General features: G+C 46.6%; 1 protein-coding gene across 1 annotated transcript in view; it reads left to right on the top strand.

Annotated features, from left to right (window-relative positions):
• GABRR2 (gamma-aminobutyric acid type A receptor subunit rho2) overlaps nucleotides 1–18,872 on the top strand; it is a 46,554-nt gene extending 27,682 nt beyond the window's left edge. Inside the window, exons 3-9 of the mRNA XM_047735165.1 lie at nucleotides 5,108–5,175; nucleotides 6,727–6,950; nucleotides 7,868–7,950; nucleotides 8,149–8,289; nucleotides 11,475–11,627; nucleotides 12,626–12,822; nucleotides 15,667–18,872. Of these exons, the coding sequence (XP_047591121.1) occupies nucleotides 5,108–5,175; nucleotides 6,727–6,950; nucleotides 7,868–7,950; nucleotides 8,149–8,289; nucleotides 11,475–11,627; nucleotides 12,626–12,822; nucleotides 15,667–15,978 (1,178 nt within the window). The 3' untranslated portion in view covers nucleotides 15,979–18,872. The remainder of the gene's footprint in view (nucleotides 1–5,107; nucleotides 5,176–6,726; nucleotides 6,951–7,867; nucleotides 7,951–8,148; nucleotides 8,290–11,474; nucleotides 11,628–12,625; nucleotides 12,823–15,666) is intronic.
• Nucleotides 18,873–21,679: the final 2,807 nt, after the last annotated feature.

Raw genomic sequence — 21,679 nt, 5'->3', positions numbered from 1 at the left:
GCAAAAAGTTGTTCAGAATAACATCTTTTAACAATTACCATATGATCTCTCTGATACGAGGAATTTGGGAGGCAGGGTAGGGGGTTGTGGGGAGTCGGGAAGGAAAAAATGGAACAAGATGGGATCGGGAGGGAGACAAACCATAAAAGACTCTTAATTTCATGAAAAAAACTGAGGGTTGCTGGAGGGTAGAGGGGTAGGGATGGTGTGGCTGGGTTATGGACATTGGGGAGGGTATGTGCTATGGTGCTGTGAATTGTGTAAGCCTGATGATTCACAGACCTGTATCTGTGGGGCAAATAATACATTATGTATTAATAATAATAAAAAAAGAATAACATCTTTTAATTTTTTTATGTTTGTAGCATATAAAGTGATGGCTTTTTCATTCCTGATAGTGGTTATTTTTGCTTTCCTTTTTGCCAGATCAATCTTGTTAGAGTTCCATTGGTTCTATCAGTCTTTTCAAAGAACCAATATCTGGCTTTAATTATCCTTTCAGTTGTACGTTTGTTTTCTATATCAATGCTTTCTGTACTTATCTCTATTATTTCCTTCCATCTACTTTAATTTGTTTTTCTTTTCCTACCTTGTAAATTGAATTTAAGCTTTTCTTCCTTTCCGAGATGATGGTTAAGGTTATAAATTTCTCTAGAAGAAATGCTTGGCCTACATTCCATGAATTTTGATGTGTACTATTTTTTAAGTCATTTTGTTAGAATTTTCTAATTTTCATATGATGCCTTCACTGACCCATGAGTTTTTCCAGAAGTACGTTGCTGAATTTCCAAATGTACGGAGATTTTCTAGTTTTAGTTTTGATGCTTATCTCTAATGTTTATTGAATTCATAGTTATATCAATTCCAGTCCTTTAAAGTTTGTCAAAAAGGCCCTTTAACACTGTATATGGTAAATTTTTTGTAGATGTTCAACAAAGGCTTGAAATGAATTTTTATTATATAATTTTTGCACTCATTGTCCTAAACATGTCTGTTACGTCAAGTTTGTTGATTATTCATCTTATATGTTCTTACTAGGATTTTTTGGCCTGTTTTATAAATTCTGAGAAAGAAGGATTAAAATCTCCCACTATGAATGTAAATTTGCCTGTTTCTCCTTCAATTCTGTCCACTTTTGATTTTTGCTTTTGAGTTTATATCAGTAAATGCACACAAATTTATATTTTATTGGTGAATTGAGTCATTTGTTACTACGAAATGAGCCTCTTTATCTCTCTTTGTCTACTTTATTTGATATAATACAACTATATCCATTTTCTTTTGGTTAGTATTGGCATTGATATCATTTGCATCCTTTTATGTTCAACTTTCCTGTATCTTATATTTTCAGTGCATCTCTACAAATGGCATAAAGTTGGTTTGTTTCTTGATCCCGTCTGACAACTTTAGCATTTCTGAATTACCAATTGAACAATATTGTTTGTTAATGGAACATTTGGTCCATTTATATTTAGGAATAATTTACATGTTGGTTTTAAATCTGTCATCCTACTCTGTCTTTTTTATTGTCTAACCAATTCGGTGTCGTTCTTTTTTTTTTCCTTACGTCTTTTCTTTTGGATTGGTTACTTTTGTTTTTCCTATTTAGGCTTTCCAATTTTAGTCTGAACACACCATATTCTTGCTATTTGTCCATGGCTCCCCAGAAAAACAACATGAACTCTTGGCTTATCATTACTAGCGTGTTAATTAGCTACTTTAACTGTTCTCATAAGACCAACACAAAGATCTCATAACAGTTGCACTCCGCTTATATCCCTCCTCATTTAAATGTTCTTTTTGCTTATATTTCTGTTTAGGTTTTTTCATCCCCACAATACACTATTAATATTGTTTTGTATAGCCAATGTTACTTAGAATTATGCATATGTTTGTCATTTTTGTTTTTTTTTTTCATTCTTGCATTTCCATCTTTCCCTTTGTTTTTCAGCTTGAAAAACATCTTCATTTAGGGCAGGACACATGTCGGCCTATTCTCTGTTTTAGTTTGAAAATTCTGTTTCACATTCATTCTTGGAGTCAGTGGGGAAGAAATGACATATATCTTGATTTTAAAAATGGATAAATTCCTAATATGTGCTTCTTAGGGCCCTGTGAGGAGAAATAATGACAGAAAGGCTAGGAACCAAGAAAATCCTTGGCTACACATGTATTTCCCTTAAGTTGCCTTGAATTTGCCACCTCATTGGCTATACTGCCTGCAATCCCACCAGTGACTTCTGTTTGGTTTACCAGATCTCTCTCTCACAGCAGAAAAACCCACAGTGGTGTGAAGAGGCCAAGGCGTGAATGCCTGCTTAGTCTAGTTAAAGACTGTTTTCTTTCTAACACCCTAGGGGACCCAGTCCTACTCAAAACGTAAAATTGTTTAGGGAAGAAGGAGAAAGACCAGTTCTTTGGTAGAATTTCTCCCAAAAATCAGGTTAGGAAAGGCCACAGAATAAAGAGTTCTGGAGAGCCTGGGCAGTGGGGCAGGTCAAGGTCATAGGTCAACCCCGCTGCACTCAGCCAAGGAGGACAGGGCATAGGTTCTGTTCAAACTTGAGGTGTGAGTCCCCCAGAAGGCAGCTTTAGAGCCTCCAGAACACACAGATTGCTTACCTCCACCAATCCAGGTCTCCGGAGAAATTGACCTGCCCTCCCACATGGGCAGGACCTCCAGAGCACTGACGCCACCCTCACAGGCGTTATCAAATTTCTCTTAGAAGGGCAGTTGGAGCTGTGGAGAGCAGGCCAGGCCCTGAGAACAGAGAGACACAGTTTCAGACTCGAAGCAAGCTGATATAGTTTATCTTGAACACGTCCTTTGCCAAAACCAGCTCCTATTCAAACACTGTGCCCATTATCTGAAAACCAGGCCACTGGGAGGTAGGTCCAAAGAAGGTGATGGTTGTATTGTTTTTTTTCCCCTTTGGCTCTTGGGACAACTGGATGTGGCAGATCACGTGGCACTTTAGAGAAAGGAAAGGAGGGAAAACAGAGCGGATCATGCACAGCACACCCCCGTGAAATACAGGGCTACCAAAGTTAGCGGTTCGGACTCTGGGCCATTGTAACATCTCTGGCTAACAGAGGGTCCACAGGATGAGGAAATTAACCAGCCCACTTCCCCAAGCGCTGTGCTGGGAGCACGTGGCCCCGGGACAGGGGAGCAGGGTCTGGGTACCAGGAGAGAACCCTGACCAGGCTGCCTGCAGACCCCCCTCGTGTTGCAAGCCCCACTGGGGGAGAAAGGCAGACTAGTCAGCCCCAAGGAGGGGGACTCCTCTCCACACCGAACATTCCACTTCTGGCACCTTCAAAGCACCCCGCAGCCTAGAATAAGAAGAGAACACAGCTGTTAGAACAGGGACTTCTCATGGGCTCTGACCTAAACCATCAGTTGAAAAACATGGGAAAATAAAAAGATCAGCTTACACCCTGATTTGAGAGGGGGAAAGTGAAAAACAAAAAAAGCACTGTACTCATTTCCTTAGATGTTTAAGAACACAGAAAATAGCCATTACATCCCTCTGGTAATCAACAAAATCCTTCCATTCTGTTGGACTCAGTAAAAAAAAACAAATCTTTAATGGTGTGATTGTAAGTACTAGCAGGTATACAGGGAGATTTGGGGGGAGTCGGTGAGCCCACCAATGTCCTGGGCTGCCTCCATGAGGACCCCTGGTCCCCCAGTGTGGGCTGGAACTGAGGACTGAGACTTCTGGTTCTTACTCCATGTTAAGGTCCCTGATCCTCCTTCCCTGCCCATGACCAAAGTTTCAGTGCGTTCCAGACCTTCTCATTCCTAAGACCCAGACTCCCTCGGCTACGCTAAGGTTCTCCCTGCTCAGACCACAGTGGGTCAGCATGGCCTGGTCCCGCACTCCCTGGCTGGGATTCAGAGGTCAAGGTGCAGTGGAGAAGGCCTCTAGACAATGCCTTCACCCCAGGAACCCAGCGCTGCTGCCATCTGACTCTCTCAGATATAGTTTTTGTCTCTGAGTATAATAGCATGTGTTAATATGCTCGAAAACACAGGTTTTTCGTTTTCCCCATTCTAGCTTTAAAAAAAATTAAAATCTAAAAAACTGGGGGGCCAGGGTGGCTCAGTGGGTTAAGCCTCTGCCTTCAGCTTGGGTCATGATCCCAGGGTCCTGGGATAGAGCCCCACATCGGGGTCCCTGCTCAGTGGAGAGCCTGCTTCTCTCTCTCCCTCTGTCTGCTGCTCTCCCTACTTGCGCTCTCTGTCAAATAAATAAATAAAATCTTTTTAAAAAATCTAAAAAACAATTTATAGAAGTATAACATACACACAGAAAGTATACAAGTTGTAAGTGGAGAGCCCATTAAGTTATCACAAAATGAATGTAACCATCATCCAGCCCAAGAAATACAACAGGATGCCAGAGCTAAATCCACAGCTAAACACAGTTTTGGACATTTTGCCACAGGCTAGGCGGAATTGAGTGTCAAGCTCTTGTGCTATGTACTCTCCTACTCCTCTTCTGACATGTCCTGAAAGGATTTAAAATTCTTGTACAGTATTGTCTTTGGCTGTGATCCAACTGCACAGAGATCTTCTCTCACACCAGACGGAAGGCTTCTAGAAGGCAGGATTCCAGTTATCTGTTAGGTATTCGGGAGGTATAGTTTGAGTGACCGAATGAACCCAGCCCCGGACATGCAGGTGTTCCAGGCCCAGGTCCGAGGCTCTTAGGGCTCATCTGTCCTTTATAGATGTCACAGGAGGCAGGACAGTGGGCCAGGTTCCCTACTGAAACACTAGAGCATTATTCTCTCTACCCTACAGAGATAGTGTGGGGATGTAGGAAGTAGTAACCCAGCTCATCGATTCATGCAACAAACATGGATTAAACATTCACGTTGATCCAGGAAAGACACATAAGGCAGATGGTGTCTCCAACCTCAGGAAGAAAGTTCAGGAACCCAACATGTCAGGAAATAGCAAGAAAACCCTCATAGAATTTGGACTACTGCTTCACTCTGCCCCAGTCAGTCTCTTCCCCAGGAGGAGGGGGCTGGGGTTGCTGACCCAGTGGTAGATAGAATGGGCCCTTCACCAGTTGGCTTTGCTCTTCTGCAGGTCCCGCTATCCCGGTGGGCGTGGACGTGCAGGTGGAGAGCCTGGACAGCATCTCGGAGGTGGACATGGTACGCAGCGCCCTCGGCTGGCGGGGCAGCCTCAGGGCGGCTTCTGAGGTTAAGGTTCTGAGAGTGCCTGTGGCCAGGGCAGTTGTGGAGGGGGGCAGGAAGGCTGTGTCTGGGTGGGCAGAGCCAGGGCTGCAGAGGATAGACTTGGGGACTGGAAGTTGGATCAGGTACTGTGAAACTAGAACAGGGGTTCTCAATGATATGGGTCAAAGTAACTTGGGAAGTTGGTTAAATGCAGATTTCTGCGCCCCACCGGAGACTTCCTGAATCAGTCTCCGGGGTGAGGCCCAGCCCTTACATTTTGGACACAGCTCTCATGTGATGGGACCAGTCAGATGAACCTCACTTGGAGGAGCCCGGGAGGGGACGTTCTCAGACAGAAACTCTGCCGTTCACTGCTGCCCAGTGCCTGCCTTGAACATGCCTCCCCTGCGCAGTCCTTGCCAGGGTCCGCGAAGATCAGGCAGTCAGGGAAGGCTTTGAAGAAGCCTTGTTTCAGTTGAGATGCGAAGGACAGATAAGGAGACAGCGTGGAGAGGGCCACAGGGAGAGCAGGGAAAGAGCCCCGGAGGCAGAAGAAACAGGAGTTCTAGAAGCACAAACTAAAACATCGTAGCACAAAGTGAGGAAGGGGTGGGGGCGGAGGGTTGGGAGGGTGGGGGTGCTCCCGCCCACTGGTGACACTGCAGGACAGCCAGGAGGGGTAGAGGTGCGCCAGTAAAGCAGAAGTGGGCCCTAGGTTCTGAGACCAGCACCACCAGCAGGCGTCCTAACGCCTCCGCTCCAGAAGAAGGTGTTTGGGAGCACTTCCTTACTTACACTTGCACCTTAGCACTCATGTCTACTGGCTGTGACAAGGGGCCAGCCTCTTGGTTCAAGGCCTCATCGATGCAGGCGAGGAGACACCATTTAACAGAATGAGTTTTCAGGCTAAAATTATAGCAGATACGCAGCTGCCCAAGCCTTCATCCATTCATTGACCCCCCATTTTTTGGGGGGGTCAATTGACTCCCCCTATTTTTCCATCCTGCAAATATTTATTGAGCACCTACTGTGTGCCTTGTCAGGCACCGAGTTAGGACCTGGGGACTCAATGGCACGCAGAACACAATTCTGCCTTCAAAGATTCTTCAAGACCAACACACAAAACTCTCTTAAACGGGACACTGGGCTGTGAGGGCTTCTCCCAGTGCCCATTCACGTGACACTGAAAGCTTAGCTAATAGGAAAGGAGCCCTGTGTGCGCAAGTCTGGGGAGAGAGAGCAGGATGCCGGGGCAATCTCTTTCTGTGGTTCCCATGGCAGGTTCACAGCTGCAGGTTTCACTCGTAGCCCCTGAGGGAGGGCTGCTTTCTGTACTGGGCTCCCACCCCACCTCCTGCCTGCACAACAATGAGTCCTTCTCTTGCCCACCCTAGTGGCACCACAGAGGCAGGCAGCCACCGTCCGGCGGCTGAGCCTCTGGTGTGCGTTGCTTTGGTTGATGACGATGGGTTGTAAGAAAGGCAGCTTGCTAAATACATCTGTCTGGTGTCACCTCCGGCTCCGCAGGACTTCACCATGACCCTGTACTTGCGGCATTACTGGAAGGACGAGAGGCTGGCCTTTCCCAGCACTAGCAACAAGAGCATGACCTTCGATGGCCGGCTGGTAAAGAAGATCTGGGTCCCTGACGTCTTCTTCGTTCACTCCAAACGGTCGTTTATCCACGACACCACCACGGACAACATCATGCTACGGGTGTTTCCAGATGGGCATGTGCTGTACAGCATGAGGTAATGGTCTCTGGGCTCTTGGTCCAGCGCCATGCTCATACGTATGTCAGCCTGGTTGGTCGTGAAGTGTCGGTCACCATGGTCCCCGGGCTCTTGGCTGGTGCCATGCTCATACGTTTGGTTGGCCTGGTTGGCCTTGAAGAGTCAATGACCATGGTCCCTGGGCTCTTGGTCCAGTACCATGCTCATACGTATGGTCAGCCTGGTTGGCCGCGAAGAGTTGTTCACCATGGTTGGGCCTGTGTCTCTACGGTATGAGCCTCCTGATGTCGGTTAGAACTCTCTGAGGATGAAACGGTCGCCCTAGTAGCAAGCAACTTCCCTGTCACTGGGGCGCTTAAGCTCGGGTTAGGAGACTAGGTAGGCCTGAGTGAGTTGAGGGAGCCAATGACCTTCTAGGCACCTTCCAGCCATGACAGCCTATAATTCTACTTTATTGGTAATAAAGATTTAAAAAGGCGACAAGAGCAGCTGTTGACTGAGTGCTGTTGCAGCCAGCTTCCAGGCTAACATGAGATGATGCAGGCTTATTCTACATCTTGGCCTGCTGATAGGGTTCACCAGAACCTGATGCTAATAGCCTTGGTGTGGTGGGTGGGGGGTGATAACCTCCCAGGCAACACTGGGGGAGGCAGCCCACGGGCTGAGGGCCACACGCAGAGAAGGTACAGGTGTGTGCCCCGACAGCCAACACTCTCAGTGGCTGGGGGACGCAGTAGAGCGCTGATAACACATCCTGTGGAAGACGGGACTCTAAAACTTAGGGTCTTGCCATGCAGAGACTGGGGTTTCCAAGCTTCTGAAGCAGCTGTGAGAAGGCAGCCGCTCTTGGTTGTGTCGGTGTTCTTCTCGCTCTGGGCAGGCATATGAGCCAAGAACTCACTGCAGGAGCCAACATGCTTGTTTGGGTTGCCTAGGATTACGGTCACTGCCATGTGCAACATGGACTTCAGCCACTTTCCCCTGGACTCCCAGACCTGCTCTTTGGAGCTGGAAAGCTGTAAGTACCAGTGTTCCTGAAGACAAATCTCCGCCTCGTTCCTGCTCCAGTCTTTGTGCCATTTTTGTAACCGTGAGACTGAGTACTGCCTGCCAATGTTAAGGGCTGTTTACTCCAAGGCTGGTGTAGGATTTCCCCGTGGCTTCAGCCACTTCCAAAGCAAAGGAGTCGAATTAACTTATTTTCCTCTCCCCAAAGATGCGTATACAGATGAAGATCTAATGCTGTATTGGAAGAATGGGGATGAATCCCTGAAAACTGATGAGAAGATCTCCCTGTCCCAGTTTCTGATTCAGAAATTTCACACCACTTCCAGACTGGCCTTCTACAGCAGCACTGGTAGCTAACGTTTGCCATGGTCTGATCCAAATGTGGAAGAAAATTAGAACCCTCCAGCCTAGGGGCGCCTGGGTGGCCTCAGTTGTTAGCATCTACCTACAGCTCAGGTCATCATCCTGGGTCCCCGCATCGGGTTCCCTGCTCAGCGAGGAGCCTGCTTCTCCATCTCCCACTCCTGCTTGTGTTCCCTCTCTTGCTGTGTCTCTCTCTGTCAAATAAATAAATAAAATCTTTAAATAAAAAAGAATCCTCCAGCCTTGAACTGTCCCATGCCAATGAAAATGAATGTGTATTCCTAAGTAATGCGTAATTCTGCAAAACACAAGCAGAAACATTGATAAGCAGAAATTTTAAAAGTTGCTCTCCTCTGAAATCCCATGGCCAGAGGCAGCCACTCCTCCCAATTCAGCACACATCCTTGTGAACACTTTGATTTTAATGATGTAATTGTACAGAAGTGGGGTCCTGTTTTACCTGCTACTCTGTAGTCTGACTTGTTTGACTTAATGACAAGGATGATAGCTTTCTGAGGAAATGTATCTTACCTATTTTTAGATCTATCAACTTATTTATTTATTTACTTGCTTACTTAACTTTAGTGGGGGGAGAGGCAGAGGGAGAGGGAGAGAGAGCATCCCAAGCAGACTCCCCGCTGAGCACGGAGCCCCATGCAGGGTTCCATCTCACGACCCTGGGATCGTGACTTGAGCTGAAATCAAGAGTCGGACGCTTCACCGACTGAGCCACCCAGGAGCCCCTATAGATTTATTTTTAGTGTTTAGTGTAACTCATCTTGGACCCTGGGCCGTGTTTGAAGTTTTGAGAAGATGCCCTTGTCAGTTGTCTAGTCCCACCGTCGTTTCCAAGGTCCATCATAATAAACACAAAGTGGGGGCCTGAAGCAATAGGAACGTATTTGCCCACAGTTCTGGAGGCCAGGAAGCTGCAGACCACGCTCCCACTTAGGCTGTAGGAAGGAACCCTTCCTTGTCTCTCACTAGGTTCTGGTGGTGCTGTGTTGCTCTAATGCCTGCCTCTGTCGTCACGTGGCATTCTCCCTGTGTCCCTCTCTGTGTCTTCACATGCTGTCGTTCCTGTGTGTCTGTGTCACGGAATTTCCCTCCTCTGTAAGGCTACCAGTCAGTCATTGGATTATGGCCCACCCTAACCCAATATGCCCTCATCTCATCTTGGCTCCATGGGAAAAGACCTTATTTCTGAATAAGGTCACATTCACAGAAAGTGGGAGTTAGGACTTCAACACATCTAAGGGACACAGTTTACCCCGTGACAACCCTGCAGTAGCTACAGGACTCTAAGGAGTCTCACTTCATTCCCCCTTGTCCGCATGCCGAGAAGCCCAGGCCCTTCCATGCGGAGCTTTTTTGCCCCTGCACGGCTGCCTTCTATCTCCCCGTTCCCCTGCCCCCCACGCACACCCCTGTGCCCCCAACATCAAACCCTGAAAAAGATCGAGCCTCAGTCAAGGTGGTGTGAGTCTCCGAACCACGAAATCCGGCTTCACTTTATGCCCACAGGGCTCATCCTCGTCCCTCTCTTCCCTTCTCTGCTGGTGCCTATTGTCACGCAGTCTTCTTTTCTCATCTCTTCTTGGCAAGTTCAAACCTACTCTCTTTCTAAAACCATTCTTAAGAATGTCTTCTATAACTTTTTACTATGTGTCACTGTTTTGAGCGCTTTATATGAATTAATAATTTCTACCCAACAAACCTATGATGTAGTTATTATTATGCCTGATTTATAGGTGAGAAAACTGAGACTCAGAAGGATTAAGTTGCTTATTGAAGTCGCACAGCCAGCAGGTGGCCAATCTGCCTTAGTCACTCTGTGCTCTCCTCTTAGATGTTTTCTGTATTGAAAGAGAAGCTGGCTTGTTTGTTTATCTTGTCCCTGCTCCTTTCTGGAGTCCAGATTAAAATGCATCTTCCTCTCCCATTATTTACTATGTACCAACAAGGAGCTTTATCATCCCCGCCCGCCGCCCCAACCACCAGGGGCTGCGATCTCACCACAGAGTGCTCTGTTTGGAACACAGAGTGTACATTTTTAAAGCTCTTGGTTCCCTCTTACTGTTTCCAAGGCAACTCTCCCTGGTTTTCTTACAAGGAAAGGATAGTGGAATAGTCCTTAACAGAATGAAGACAACTCTCAGCCTTTCCAGAAAGACCCTGTAAAAACCTAAGGAACAATATGATTTGCTTCATGGGTGCCAATTTAAGTAGGGAAAATAATGCTGAGATGACAGGGCAAAGGTGGTGGGATGAATGAATGATTAGGAGTTTCTGTCATATCTGCAGATCACTGTCTCTTTTCCCACTCCACTAAAAGCCCCTACCTCATTCAAACCACCGAGGGACCTACAGAGTAACTGTGTGTCAAGCTTGTCTGGACCCAGCCTATCGTTCCAGCCTTTCACTAGGGATCCAACCCTCCCCTCACCTGACTCACCTCCCCTACCATGACAGTCAGGTAGACTTTGTTCCCTCAGCAGCGTTTTTCTGGGGGGCAGCCCGAGTCATTATCCCAGGCTGCGCTGAGCTAGAGAGGGGTGGGTGTGTGCACACAGCCGTAGTCTAATTTTGACATTTGTACTGCCCTTGACACCATCTTTGGTCAGTGGTTGGGTATCGATCCTGTGGCTCATTGGACGCCTTGCCGTTTTAGTCCTTGTTGACAACCATCCATCTGGTGACGCATGTGGAGACAGGCTGAGCTGACCCAACATATGACAAAGGGGACAGTCATACGGCAGCTCTGCCGGCTCCTGCCCCAGTGGTATTGGCTTCAACAAAATGGAACCAGTCCCGCTTCTTAGCCTACTGAGTAGTGAATCCTCAGGAAATACGGTTGTGGGTGGAAAATAACAAATACGAAATAAGCAACTAACCCTAGCTCTCTCTCTACCTTCCCCCAAAATGTTAGGGGAAGAGAAGAGAGGTTAGGTAATGTTGAATAAAACAGAACACGCATTAGGTAGTGGCAAGATCCTTATTGATAGGAGAGAGGGCTTAGGTTTTAGAGAGGAGATGTAGTAGAGTAAGTCAATGGATCATTAACTTTCTCCTGAAGATCAGAGCAACGGCGGGGGCGGGGGGATCTCCTAGGGAACAGTTTGTTCTTGCCTCTCGAACTGAACCTCACTGGCTTCTTCCTGTGTCCCCCAGGCTGGTACAACCGTCTGTACATTAACTTCACGTTGCGACGCCACATCTTCTTCTTCTTGCTCCAGACCTATTTCCCTGCCACCCTGATGGTCATGCTGTCCTGGGTGTCCTTCTGGATCGACCGCAGAGCTGTGCCCGCCAGAGTTTCTCTGGGTAAAAGCATGTGCTGGGGTGTGGGAGGGTGGTTTCTTTCTTTAGCTGGTCACTATAAAGAGAAAAGGTAAAATCATCATTCAGAGTTCTTAACTGATGGGCTGCCAGAGCCAGAAGGAGCAAACGTTCCTCCTGCCTGCCGCCTTCACCATTTGCATGCTGCTCTCCGTTTCCTAGACTCCTTCATGAAAACCACAAGGAGCTAAAACTATGTCAGCTTTGCTCCAGTGACTTCAGAAAAATCAAGCCTGTTTGGGGGATGGACTTCCCCCACCAGCAGTCTCAGGGCCCAGGACTTCGATAAATAAGATAATTCTGCAAATGCCAAAACCTAATTTTGTATTTACAAAATTGTGTTTGTTGGCCTTGGTTGGACAGACTGAGAGTCTAAAGGTAGGGCGGGGTTAGGGGATTTGGGGGAGGGAGAGGGCTGTACTCCCTGGAGTTGTGGTTTTAGTCCTCACAGACCCAAAATTCCAGAGGGAACGGTAATAGCTTGTCATTGTCAACTTGGAGGAAATCAGCCTGGGCTCCGAGAAATGTGAGGATTTAACCGAGCAAGGCACAATGAAGCAGCTAGCATGACAGGACTCCAGGAATTTCCACAGTCTTTAGAGACTGAATAAATATGGCTCAGAGAGGGAATGAGGTCATTCCCTGTGGTGTGGGCAGTTTCCTTCAGAGGTGTCCTTCAGTCACTGTTTCGCATTCCACGTCTGACGGGGTCCTTTGCCAAGCACTGCTCATCCGATCAGCCACACCACCAACACCCAGGCCCCGAGGGGGCTGACAGGCAAAGGAGACCAGCAGCCTGGAGCAGGCCAGGAGGGGAGCCGCCTGCCCCTAGTGGAGCAGATCTGCAGCCTGGATGTTTCCATGCCCTGGGGGATTTCTTGCTGGGTTTTAGACAGGGAGGATGTAAAATGGTGACTGCGTGACACATGGTGGGGGACAGTGTGTACCCTCGTCAGCAGCTGACCTAACGCAGCCTGTCGCAGGTATCACCACCGTGCTGACCATGTCCACCATCATCACGGGCGTGAACGCCTCCATGCCCCGCGTCTCCTACATCAAGGCGGTGGACATCTACCTGTGGGTCAGCTTCGTGTTCGTGTTCCTGTCGGTGCTGGAGTACGCAGCCGTCAACTACCTGACCACGGTGCAGGAGCGCAAGGAGCGCAAGCTGCGTGAGAAGGCGAGACAAGCTTCATTCACCTCCTGCGGGGGCCCAGGCTGGTTCCACGAGAGTGGCGGGGGCGGAGGGGGATGTGTAGAGCAGGGCATGTTTGTGCAAAATAGGGGAGGATCTCTGTTAGACTATCTAGCTTCTACCACTAAGGATCCCACAAGGCAAAAAGTCTTCAGACCAAGACTAGGGATAGGAAGACTTGGGTTCTCAGGTCCAACTCTGCCGCTTCCGCTGGGCCTCTGTTTCCTCATCTGTAAAAAAGGTAGAGAGGGGGGCACTTGGGTGGCTCAGTGGGGGGCGCCTGGGTGGCTCAGTGGGTTGAAGCCTCTGCCTTCGGCTCAGGTCGTGATCCCAGGGTCCTGGAATTAAGCCCCACATCGGGCTCTTTGCTCGGCAGGGAGCCTGCTTCCTCCTCTCTCTCTGCCTGCCTCTCTGCCTACTTGTGATCTCTCTCTGTCAAATAAATAAATAAAATTAAAAAAAAAAAAGTAGAGAGGAACTCTCAGCTCACCTTCCTCCCAGGGTTGTTGTAAGGGTCACAGGAGGTAATGTATGCAAAAGTTGTCCTGGAACTGTGGGGTTCTGGACAGACATAAGGTATCACTATTACTATTGGACATGCTTAGGGAAGGTACCTGCAGATCCTATGACCAGACAAGGAGAGAGTTCTAGAATTAAGAACCCCTGTATTTATCTGTACTCTGACTCAGTGAAAACTCAGGCACATACAATTTTAGCCTTTAGAATCTTTGGAAATACTATGCTACCTATACCATACTGCACTATCCTATATTAACCTATGGTAGTTATGCGAGAGAATACAAATGGGGAATTTGGGCAGTGCGTGTGGGCCTTTGATACAGGGAGGGAAAGTCCGTTCCATTCATATTCAGACTCTTCTTCTTCACAGCAAGAAATAAAATGCCAACTTGTTACCAAATCATTGGTCACCATTGCTCTAATCAAAATGGGTGTTTAGCTATAAGTTACAAAAGTCAGGGGACATGAAAATCCCACATTTATGCACATCTAGGTGGGTGGTAGCTCCTTAACATAAGGGAGCTTTAAATTTTCGGAAAAGAGGATGTGTTACCTTTCCAAAATCAGTTTTTCAATGCCCACATTATACCTAAATATATTATAGTAAACCTATATATATTTCTAAATATTCTACATATATTCTAAATATTTCTACATCGTCTCCAAATAGGCTAGACTGTTTAAGAATTTGTTTAATAAATTCTATTCAAACCTTTTTCACTTTAGCATTTGAATATTCATTCAAATTTTCAAGAATCTGCACATTGGTCATTGTCAAGCACTTTTGGATTATATTTAAACACAAATTTTGATTTATAAGCCAATGAACTTTCCCATCTAGAGCTGTTGGAAAAATAGCAAGCCTTCACCTGACAAGTATGGGCCCATGAATTGTAAGCTGGTGCCAGCTGGAAGCCCACTCTTTGCTGACTCAGATTGTGAGGGGAAGGGAAACCATTTCCTTCCTCCCAACTCATAATTTCTTAGAAACATTTTTTTAAAGATTTTATTTATTTATTTGACAGACAGAGATCACACGTAGGCAGAGAGGCAGGCAGAGAGAGAGAGTGGGGGGAAGCAGGCTCCCTGCAGAGTAGAGAGCCCGATTCGGGGCTTGATCCCAGGACCCTGGGATCATGACCTGAGCTGAAGGCAGAGGCTTTAACCCACTGAGCCACCCAGGTGCCCTTTAGAAACATTTTCATACTTGCAGAAGCAGGCACGTCCATAGACTCTGCACTTATACTCAACACTTGTTACCGTTTTGCCATTTTTTCTGTGAGCTCTTTCTCCATATAAATGTATTTTTGTCCGTGCAGTTGAACCATTTAGAAATGCATTGCTGGCACTGGGAACTTTAATGCTTGACTGTAACTCTTTAGAATGAGGACACTCTCCTCCCTAGTCATCTTTTGATTCATGCACAAAGACGTGGAGACCCACAACTGGAATCAGAATGTATGGGTTTCTTATTTAAAAAAAATAATAATATATATATGTATATATATATATATATATATATATATATTTTTTTTTTTTTAAAGAGAGATCACAAGTAGGCAGAGAGGCAGGCAGAGAGAGAGAGGGAAGCAGACTCCCCGTTCAGCAGAGAGCCCGATGTGGGGCTCGACCCCAGGACCCCGAGATCACGACCCAAGCTGAAGGCAGAGGCTTAACCCACTGAGCCACCCAGGCGCCCCTTAAAATATATTTTTAAAAGATTTTATTTATTTATTTGAGAGACAGAAAGAGCGAGCGAGCAGGGAAGGAGCCGAGGGAGAGGAAGAGGAAGAATCTCAAGCAGACTCTGAGCTGAGTGTGGACCCTGATGTGGGGCTCAATCCAGCGACCCTGAGATCATGACCTGAGCCGAAATCAAGTTAGAGGCTCAACTGACTGATCCATCCAGGTGCCCCAGAAGGCATGGGTTTAAATTCCTGACTCTGACACCAGCTGTGTAATCTCAGGAGAATTGTATAGCCTCACTGGGTCTTAGTTTTTGCTTCTGCAATTGAGGGCATTTAGACTAAGTCAGTCATTCTGGGCCCTCAACTGAATGGCAGAATCACCTGGGGAACTTCCAATTGATTAGCTGAGAGTGAAGTCTCAATGTGGCCATTTTAAAGAGCTCCCTGGCGATTCTAATATGCAGAGAATCATTGGACTGAGTGATCTCTGGAGATCCTTCTAGTTCTGCCTTTCTATGGTTCTGAGTAGCCAAAGGGCTTCGATCTGGGCCCAGGCCACTGCCTCAGCCCCTCCACAAGGCCTAACCATGACTGACACCTTCCTTGTGTTTCTTGCCCGCAGTTCCCGTGCATGTCTGGAATGCTTCCCTCAAGAACCATGATGCTGGACGGAAGCTACAGTGAGTCTGAGGCCAACAGCCTTGCCGGGTACCCGAGAAGCCATATTCTGACAGAAGAAGAAAGACAAGACAAAATAGTGGTCCACCTGGCTCTGAGCAATGAATCCAACTCCTCCAGGAAGAAGGGGTTTCTGAAGGGCCACGTGGGTCTTCGCATCTTCCAGAACACGCACGCCATTGACAAATACTCCAGACTGATATTTCCTGCCTCCTACATATTTTTCAACTTAATTTATTGGTCAGTGTTTTCCTAGAGGCCCCGAGGCCCTGCCTGGAAAAGGACATAGATATCTACAGGGCCTGGCCAGCCGTCTGCAATGGACCTGCTGACCATGCTCCCCTCAGCAGATGGAGCCGTAGCTCCTAGGCACCACGGCAGCGCCCCCTTCCTGAGGGGCCTCCAGCTGCCCTTCCCCTGACCTCGTGGGTTCGCTCCTCATTAATGCTGTGTTCTGTGTCCTAATTCATACCTCTCTGGGACTTCTTCTGTTCTTGTGTGTAAACAGGTTCATAAGAGCGCCCACCCCTATAAAATGACTCAAATGCCTCCTAGATATTCTGAGACCCTAATGAAGCCTACAATTCAGTTGTGAAGGGACAAGGAAGAATAAAGGGCAAACTTAGAGGTTTTCTGGATAGGAGATGAGAAATAGGATTCAAAAGAGGAAATTTTAAAAAACTGTAAACCCATACCACTAGATTAAGTGCCTACCTAGGAAGGAAAACATGCTCAGGTCCCAGACAGGAAATGAGACCTGGGTGAGTCTGGCAACTCTCGTGATTTTTCAATCCATTCAACCACTCATTAAATATTGAGTACCCACCCTGTGCCAGGTCCTGTGGAAATGAACAAATAGAAGTCTCTTTTCTTAGAGAAGTTCTCTAAGCCTGCACTCATTCTGTGTATGGCAGAGGGTACTTCCACCCTTCTCTCTCCCTCAACCCCCACTGATCCCACAGATCCATTCTGTTTGCTGGTGCTTTTACTCCCTAGGTCTGTCTAGAAAAGCACCTCCAGTCTCTTAGGAGATCCTTTTGAAGCCCACTTACTCCTTCTTTCCTGAAATCTCCACGTAAGACAAGTCCAGTGCTGGGGAGAGGGCCAGGGACTTGAGAATTGGTGATAACAGAACTTCGTCTTGGGGAGGAAGGAGCCTGGGTCTGCTGTTGAAATGTGTTCTGTATGCCATCCTACCTCTTTCCGAGCTTCTCCCCCAGCAGATAGATGTCCTTAATGGTCCCTGTGTCCGAGCCCTGCTCCCCACCCCCGGAACTCTCTAACCAGAAATGCCCCACACCCTCAAATGGTTTCTCCCTTCCACAAGGTAGTGACTTTCCTCTAATGTAGCTAAACTCAGATTAGGGAAGCAATCTGATTAATTGAATCTACTGTAAGTCGTGAATGACCATTTCTCTTAACCCTAATTTAGGTGTTTGCTAGTTAACTCAAGTGAACCCCCAATTGGTAGTATTTATGGAAAGATAAAGAACATGATTTTGAGAAGGGGGCCTTCGGTTTGCGTTATAGCATTTGGAACACTTGGAATCAGAGGGCTGTTCTGGTGTCCAGCTCAGAGGTCTTGCTTAATAAAAGAAGTTGTTCTGCTCTTTCCCTCTTACCTACTGCCCCTTCCACCTTCCTGCTCAGGGTCTGGATGTCTGGTTCTTCGGTCACGAGTGTACGAATGGTGCAGCAAAAGAGAGGATAACCCTGCCTTAGGTCAGGTGAGCTCTGGCCCATGCAGTCTGCTCCACAGCTCCTGCCTCCCAGGGGGCAGGGATTTTTTAGTTCCTGAGGATTAGAGCACAGGTGGGTACCAGAGCCTCCCGAAGTTTTAAGACAGGGGCCCGTAGATGCCTGATCCTCTCCCGGCTCACCACAACTGCCACCCAGTTGCCCTATGCATCCCAGTTTTTCCACTCTTTGCTCTCAGCAGTACCCCTACACCCCCAAACCTTGTGCGATCCTGGTCCCAGACACCTCCTTGCTTCACCACTCCATCGCCCATGTGGAGGGCCAGACTCCCCTCTCTGGCTACCAGCCCTGATCTGAACTGTGGCCTGCAGCCCACCAGCCCAGAGCTGGTGTGATTGGGGCAGGGGTTTGAGGAGATCAACTCTCAGGAGGACGGGCTCTAGGCAACAGCGTGGCACAAGTTATCTCAGCAGTGGCCAGTTTGGGAAGGTCCCAAGACCACTCTCAGGTTTTAATAATTAACTGGGAGGACTCTCAGAACTCAGAAAAGCCATTAAACTCAGGTTATGGTTTAACGTGGTGAAAGGATGCAGATTAAAATCAGCAAAGGAAAGCAGCCTTTACGGCAGGGTATGGGAGAAACCAGGTAGAGAACTTAAACTTCAACTCTTATCCAGTACAGCTGTGCAGTCAGTGCTGCTTTCTCCCAGCTGTGATGTGTGACAATATGCACTAAGTACTGCCGACCGGGGAACATACCCACATCAGCAAGGTATGGACGTGGGTCCATCTAACTGCTTGCCTGGCTCGCCTTAGTTTCCAGCCCTTCCAGAGGCTGAGCTGACAACTCTTAGCCTAAGGCCTCCACCATAAATCACATCATCTGTATAGACTATCTGGTATGGCCCCAGGCTTCCAGCTAAACAAAGACCCTCCTATTAGAGCCTCCTCTAAGGGCTTAGAAATGATCTCCCAGAAGCTGAGGCCATGGCCTGAATCTTTTCTTTAGTCAAGGCTGATTGTTCACTGCACAGCAATTGTTTATTGACAATTGTTTATTGGTGATGTTGATTGCTTTGCTGCTACTATAGATCCACGCACTAACATCTTAAAGCATCCCGGCACCAGATGTCTGGATCGAGAATAGGAGATAGTCCAGCTGTGGGAAAGGGGACTGGTAGAGAACAGGGTATACAAATACCTACAAAGTAAAAAGTGTTAAGCGCTACTGTAGTGGTTCAAAGTGTAGTGGGAGTTCTGGGGAAAGAACGATTTCCACTGGGAAGAGAGGATCTTGTGGAGAAAACGGCCCCTGAGGTACCCCTTGAAGACTGGAGATTTCTAGAAGATGTACATGCTAGACATACATGTTGAAAAAGTACATGCTACCCAACTTTTCATTTCAGCTCAGATCATGAGCTCAGGGTGTTGAGATGGAGCCCTGCATCAGGCTCTGCGCTCAGCAGGGAGTCTGCTGGAGATTTTCTCTCATTCTCTGCTCCTCCCCACTCCCTCATCCCCCATCCCTGCTCTCTCTCCCCACCTCTCTTTAAAAAAAAAAAAAAAAAAAAGGACAGAAAAAGAAAAATACATTCTAGATCTGTGCTGTCCAATATGGTAGCCACTAGCCATGTAGCTACTTAAATTTAAAGTAAAATTAAAAGTGCAGTTCTTGCTACTGCACTGGCCATGTTTCAAGTGCTCTGTTCGATAGCCACATGTGGCTAGTGGCTGTTGTATTGGATAGTGCAGACCCATAGAATATTTCCATAAACACAGACAGTTGTCATTAGATAGTGACATTGAAGATGAAAAGTTCGGCCTGAGCAAAGATGTGAGAAAGGCAGGAAAGTTTGGTGTTGCAGAGTATAGGGTTTGTGGGACAAGTCATCCCCGTTTTGACTGGATCCTAGGCTATGGGAAGAGGAAGTGAAAGACTAGCCCTTTCCACAACACTAGATATCATGGCAGGTTCCCCAATGCCAGTGCCAATGAGGACAGCTTCCCCTCCATGGAGCTGTCTGGTCCCAAACCACTGGATTTCCCAGCCTTGTCCACAGAAGAAGAATGAAACTATGTAAACAAAGATTATTGGATGGTACAGGGCATCTGGACTTGTTTAGAAGTTTTTACTCTCTATAGACTCTCTTAGGCCACAATGGAGCTCAAAGAATGATAATTGTGTTGTCGTTAAATATATTCTATTACTATTGTTGTCTTCTTTAATTCCAACACTACTCTGCTTCTGGCAACATTGTCTTCATAAATTGAGGCTCGTATAATATGGTGGCCCATTCACGCTTCAAAAAAATAAAGATATATTTTAACTAGCTTATACAATTAACTGGAGTTAATTGTATAGGAAACATATTCATGATCATAAACAGCATTTTCTCATGGGGGATCATGATGCAGTGAAACCACTGTATTTAGCACTGCCTTATTGCAGTGTAAAAGAGTCTGACTGTATTTGAGGAAAGGAGAAAATTAAAGGAGGGAAAGAGGAGACAATAGTAGGAGTACGAAAAAAGGGACTAAGGAAATGTTAAGAACAAGGAATTATTTGAGGCAGGAAGACAGGAGTAAACATAATTGTAATCAGGGAGGCTGGAATGATACTTTATTTCACTGAATCTATGGTACCATCAGTGTGCGATACACCCATATTTTATGTATTATTAAGAAAAAATGCTACTAAGTAAATTGTAGCATGCCAATGATTATGAGTCCTGATTTTACCAATGTTAAATTGTTAAAGATTATGCATGTTAGAATAAAAGAAATAGGCATTATACAAAAGCTGGTGATTGGACATACTTCTTTGACACCATGGAGCCAAGAGTTACTAGGCTCTTATCTTTGGGGTCTTGTGTCCAGGTCAGGGATGGGGTGATGGCAGATAAAGAAATAAATGGGAGGGGCACCTCGGTGGCTTAGTCAGTTAGGCATCTGCCTTCAGCTAAGGTCATGATCTCTGGGTCTCAGAGTCCCTGTGTCGGGCTCCCTGCTCACTGGGGAGCCGCTTCTCCCTCTCCCTCTACTCCTCCCCTCTGCTATCTCTCTCAAATAAATAAATAAATAAATAAAATCTTAAAAGAAAAAAAGAAAGAAAGAAAGAGTAAAGAAAGAAAGAAAGAAAAAGGAAACACCTTTCAGGGATTAAGAAGCTTACAGTGGGTGTATTTCAAAGGAAGAAGAGATCATAGGCTTTGAGGAATAGATCCTATTTGTGGTCAATTCTGAACAATGGATAGATATAATTTCAACTAGTGTAAAAGGTGGGGAGGGGATGGTAACATGGCAGAAGGAAAGCTGAGGTGTGTTCAGAAGGCAATGGGCAGATACCCTACCAAATGTACAAAAGTCTCATGTTCTCATCTTCCTAGTTCTTGACCCTGGAATCAATGGTCCTTTTAGGTTCATTCCACTTAGAATAAACCTGGGAAAGTTGGGGCGCCTGGGTGATGCAGTTGGTTGAGCATCCAATTCTTGGTTTCAGCTCAGGTTGTGATCTCAGCGTTGTGAGGTTGAGCCCCACTTTGGGCTCTGTGCTCAGCACGGAGTCTGCTTGAGTTTCTCTCCTTGTCCCTCTGCCCCTCTCTTTCTCTCTTAAGTAAATCTTTTTTAAAAGGGGCGGGGGATAAACCCAGGGAAGAAATTTGTCTGGTCCATTCTGAGCCACACATGTTGAAGATGATGAGAGTTCTGTGTTTTGTGTAAGTTTAGAATGTTAGAACTTGGGACTCCTGGGTGGCTCAGTCAATCAAGCATCTGCCTTCGGCTCAGGTCATGATCCCAGAGTCCTGGGATTGAGTCCTGCATTGGGCTCTTTGTTCATTAGGGAGTCTGCTTCTCCTCTGCCTACTCTGCCAGCAGCTCTCCCTGCTTGTGTGTGCGCGCACGAGCCCTCTCTGGCAAATAAATAAATAAAATCTCAAAAAAAAAAAATGGAAGTTTAGAACTTTTCAAAGACATTAGATTTTGGTTCCATCTCTTTGTAAACATCTGTCGAAGGGAGAACCGGGAATTCAAAAAATGGAAAGCTGCATAGTTTAAGGAAACCAATAAGGCAGAAAAAGAATGATAATTCAGTTATGTGTGAGAGCTACAGGCCATGTGCTGACATAACAGAGCCTGGGAAACCGGGGGAAAATAGCTATTCCATGGGGAGGGTGAGGAGTTTGGGACTTGTAGACAGGTAGAGATAGATGTGAATGAAAGTTATAAATGTTAGTCTGGGGATGGAGGGAGGTAAGCAT

This window comes from Lutra lutra, chromosome 6 (assembly GCF_902655055.1).
Source record: "Lutra lutra chromosome 6, mLutLut1.2, whole genome shotgun sequence".
NCBI classification, from domain to species: Eukaryota; Metazoa; Chordata; class Mammalia; order Carnivora; family Mustelidae; genus Lutra; species Lutra lutra.
Note: the sequence above shows the minus strand (reverse complement) of the source record. Positions and strands in the feature narration are given on the sequence as shown.